The sequence below is a fragment of the Myotis davidii genome, unplaced genomic scaffold (assembly GCF_000327345.1).
Source record: "Myotis davidii unplaced genomic scaffold, ASM32734v1 scaffold698, whole genome shotgun sequence".
Classification (NCBI taxonomy): domain Eukaryota; kingdom Metazoa; phylum Chordata; class Mammalia; order Chiroptera; family Vespertilionidae; genus Myotis; species Myotis davidii.
The window spans coordinates 497019-501308 of NW_006290032.1; the positions used below are offsets into that span (position 1 = coordinate 497019).

A 4290-nucleotide genomic window follows, 5' to 3' on the forward strand; every position below is an offset into this window, starting at 1 on the left:
TCCCTTACGGTCTTGGATGACAATCACTGACAATGGCCTTCTTCTTCAGTTGTAATGCTATATTTAAAGAACATTATTTTGGTTGAAGGACCTGTCTGGTTGGTCTTTAAAACTAACAGGTTCAAAACTCAGATTTACAAAGGTATGTGGCATTTCAAATAAAACACAAATTTTTACAAAAAAAAATTTATATGTTCCACAAAAAACACCATATGCACCCCCGAAAAAAAAACAAAAAATTTAGCGTGCTATTTTGCATTTCATCCTACATTGCCCTTTGCATAAAATGTTTGTGATAGTAGTGTTCCAGGATCATTACATTCTGGGCATGGAGTGTTTTAAAGCATAAGCTCTGCTACACTTTACAGATGACTTCACACCCCGATGTGCTTGTTCTGAAGAAACAAGGTGCCTCCCTCCTTTCCACTCGATTTAAGAGCCATGTCCGGTCTTGGTCACTCTACCAAGCCATCCTGTGTCCTCCGGGCTGTGGCCTGTGACACTATACAACAAAAGCACAGCATTTCTCCTCCGAGGGTTTATGATTTAATGTGGGTATATATTAAACAAATGTATACATTCAAAGGCACAAGTAATTTATAACCAGTTCAACTGCTTTGACAATATAAAATGAATTCAACTTCTTGAAGGAAAAGTACTGTCATATTTTCAGGTGAGCAGTAATAATAGATAACACAGACACAGTGCTTGGCAACTTCAGGAGTGACTCATACAATTCAATGACTCCTCACAGCCACCGAGGATTCTGTCTGGCATCCTCCCCTCCAACCTCACTGAGGAAGAACCTGCTATCAAAATAACAGAAACCGGCGCGGTTCCACCTACTGGTGGTGGAGCCTGGAAGCCAACTGGGCTCCCAGGGAGTCGGGCTGCCGCTGCCTCTGATTGACCTCCCAGATAGGTCACCTCACTGGCTCACCACAGCCCACAGAGATAAGAGAGCTCACCGCACGCCCAGCACGGGCCCTCGGTGGTGACGCGTCACTCCTCACAGGCCCCACAACAGCAGGTGTTCCAGTGTTACCCCGTTTCCAAGGTGAGAAAATCGAGGCCCAATGGAAGCACCTGAGTGCCCAAGAGCAGCTAGCAGGCAGAGGAGTGAGAATTTACAACTGCGGCGGGTTAAGGCCAAGCAGGTGAGGAGCCGCCTGCAGACCAAGGAGAGGGGAGGAGAGCGGGAGGCTGGTCTTCCGTCCTGCACCCACCACCTCTCTGGAATGAAGGTAACCAGGACAGTGGGGGGCGTGCCTCCAGGAGGGCAAGGGGGCTTGGGGTGCAGACTGCTCTTTCAGCAGATGATGGGCAGAGAGAGGACAGGAGCTGGGGAAGGGGGAGAGAGAGGAAAGAGGAAGGAAGAAAGAGGAAAGAGGAAGGAAGAAAGAGGAGGGAGGAGGGAGAGGGAGACCACCAGGCGGGCACAACGCCTGCCGTCTGACTGTCTGCCCCACGGACACGCCCCATGGACACACCTCACGGATCCATACCTGTGTCCACCGTGAGCAGGCACTATGAGGAAATGCGACGTGGAGGAGGCGAGTAACCACCTCACCCTGGCAGCTTGTTCATGACCACAAGACAAAACCGTGGCCTCCGACCACCGCCTGCCACATGGCCCCCTCCACCCGCCCCCGAGAGCTGTGAGGGGATGAGGAGGGAGGAGGGAGGAGGGAGGAGGGAGGAGGAGGAGGGAGAGGACATGGCGTCTGCCTCTCAGCATGGGTCAGGTGGAAGAAGAGGGACACTCTAATTCAAGAACCAGCGAAGGGAAGCACAGCGTGTCTGCTCTGTGGGAAAGCCAGCCACTGGAACTCTGGGAGGGCTGAGATGCCTGGGAAAGAAGTGCGTCCCATCGTGCCCAGGCCCGGTGCCCGCATGGAGGAGATGGCACCAGCACTGAGGGGGCCCCTCCACACTTTCTAACAACTGAAGTGTCAGCTGCAGGGGAGCAGCTCCTCTCCCGGTAGAAAGCCTTCCCTGGGGAGCAGCAGCGGGCAGGGAGCACCCCTGAGCCACGGCTCTGCTGCTTCTGGCCTGCGGCCTGGCCTGCTCGGCACAGAGGCTCCTCAGAATCACAACCAACCCCCCGCACCAATTCCCTGAAATGCCGTCTACACCCACAGGCCACGCTCAGGTGGGATTGGCAACAACTCTCGGCAGAGGCCCAGGCAGTGATGTCACAGGCCCAGGCAGCAGCACTCTTTGAAGACGAATTAAACCCTGATGGAGCTCCTTTTCTCATTACTTAGAATAAAACAAACCAGGTCACTGAAACGGGCTGACACTTGGCATTTTGTTCATGTTCATTTCATGTTTCTTTTGTTAAGCCATCAATCCCCACGGCAATGCCTCAGCCACATGCTCCCAGTAACCGGGTGCCTCACTTCAGGAGGAGGACTTTGCAGGAGTCCAAAGAAGGAACGCGAGTGCAGGGAGGGCGCGCCAAGTTTCTTGCTTATGTCAACAGCTATTCACGAGCATGAATTATCTCTGTGGCTACTGAGCATGTGCAAAACACATTCCGGCCTCTGAGCAATCTCCCTGCTAAGGCCAAGGGGAGGGCTGAAGTGCCCATGGAAATGTCAAAACCGGCTGAACTTCCTAGAATACAGCAGTCAAATTTTTCCTCCCAGCGCCATGAGTGTTAAATATACCTTGATGAATTAAGTTCAAGTGTAACTACAACTGAAATATATGAATCAACTGAGCTCTGACCTATTTTCCTCTCAAAAGCAAAAGGAAACAATGATCGCTGTGAGACTTACATTTTTTCCATTCCAGCGGCTTTTGAAAGTTACTTCACAGTAGAGCTAAAGGCAAAATACACTTCGTGACATTTATTTGCTTTGAAATATAGTTATTTGTGTTATTGCTCATAGGACAGAATTTTTATAAAAACTTGTTAAGTTATATTTGTTCATTTATTTTTAAACTGTATAGACCAAGAGGCATTCGGGAGAACTAATCTCAGTATGTGACCCGCCACCCAAGTCCATCATTCAGCGACAACCATGTGATGTGCTTGCAAGAGAACCCCAGCGCATGAGAAGCACAAAGGTAACAGACACGCACAGTGGACACCACCTACCCCTGGCAGACAGCTTCTTGGTGTTGATGATTTTGGCAGCATATTCTTGACCAGTAGGGATTTTCATACATCTTCTCACCACTGAGAAAGCCCCCCTGAAAACAGAACATTGCCAGGTCACCTCTACAGTCAGCTCTGACAGTTACTTAAAAATTACATGTGGAGCATTTCTGGTGCATGTAGCAAACTGTCAAATATCAGTGCGCTACGCACTACCCAGAGAATGACCCACTCTTCCTGGAAGCCCCGACCAGCCTTGATGCCGAGAACAGAGTAAATCTTATTTAACTGGGAGCACACATCGTTAATCAACAAAATGACAGGGACTGCCAATACCCAGGCTCCTGTATGCACATGAAATAGGAAAACCTTTTGCAGTTCACACTCACACCGCACCAAATGCTCCAGGAAAAAACAGCCCTGCACAGAGCCGAGCTGAGGAAGAGCAGCAGAAATATCCTGGTAAGAAAAAATTAACGCGGCTCCGAGTGAGTAAAGATGGCGATTGTTTTCATTAAAATATAAATCTTGGGAACACTGGTGTGGTTTAACATGGTGATTTCTCTGTGCCTGTTTTGGGCTGGGGGAGGGGAGAGCTTTGAATTAAGCTGCTCTTCTGACATATTCTCCATGTTTTAACAACAAACAATGCATAAACATATAAGGATAGAAAGCTCATTCCATCTAAAAGGTATTTCCATTTCCTCTAATTCAGCTGCATGAACATCATCACAGGCCGCACCGTCTCATCAGTAATCGTGGAAACAGGCAGAGGATTGGGTTTGGGTCAGATGCTGCATAAACCATCAACCAGCATCCGGGTCGCCCCTGGGTCCCTGTGCACTACCCGACCCTCAGCAACCCGTGCCTGCTGCACACCTCCAGCCCCTGGGTCCCCGCGCATGGGCCTGGGAGGTGGGGGGGGGGCTCCCCTTGGCCTCCCTGCACCCCTTGGCCTCCCTGCACACCTCCAGCCCCTGGGTCCCCGCGCATGGGCCTGGGAGGTGGGGGGGGGGGCTCCCCTTGGCCTCCCTGCACCCCTTGGCCTCCCTGCACACCTCCAGCCCCTGGGTCCCCGCGCATGGGCCTGGGAGGTGGGGGGGGGGGCTCCCCTTGGCCTCCCTGCACCCCTTGGCCTCCCTGCACACCTCTCCCCTGGGTCCCCGCTCTCTCCCTGCACGCCT

General features: G+C 51.4%; 1 protein-coding gene across 3 annotated transcripts in view; it reads right to left on the bottom strand.

Annotated features, from left to right (window-relative positions):
* Positions 1 to 3221, bottom strand: part of CAMK2D (calcium/calmodulin-dependent protein kinase II delta) — a 156461-nt gene extending 153240 nt beyond the window's left edge. For all 3 annotated transcript variants that reach the window (XM_015563367.1, XM_015563365.1, XM_015563366.1), the window contains exon 1: positions 3107 to 3221. In XM_015563367.1, coding sequence (XP_015418853.1) covers positions 3107 to 3173 — 67 coding nt within the window. In that variant the 5' untranslated portion in view covers positions 3174 to 3221. The remainder of the gene's footprint in view (positions 1 to 3106) is intronic.
* Between the last annotated feature and the right edge of the window lie 1069 nt (positions 3222 to 4290).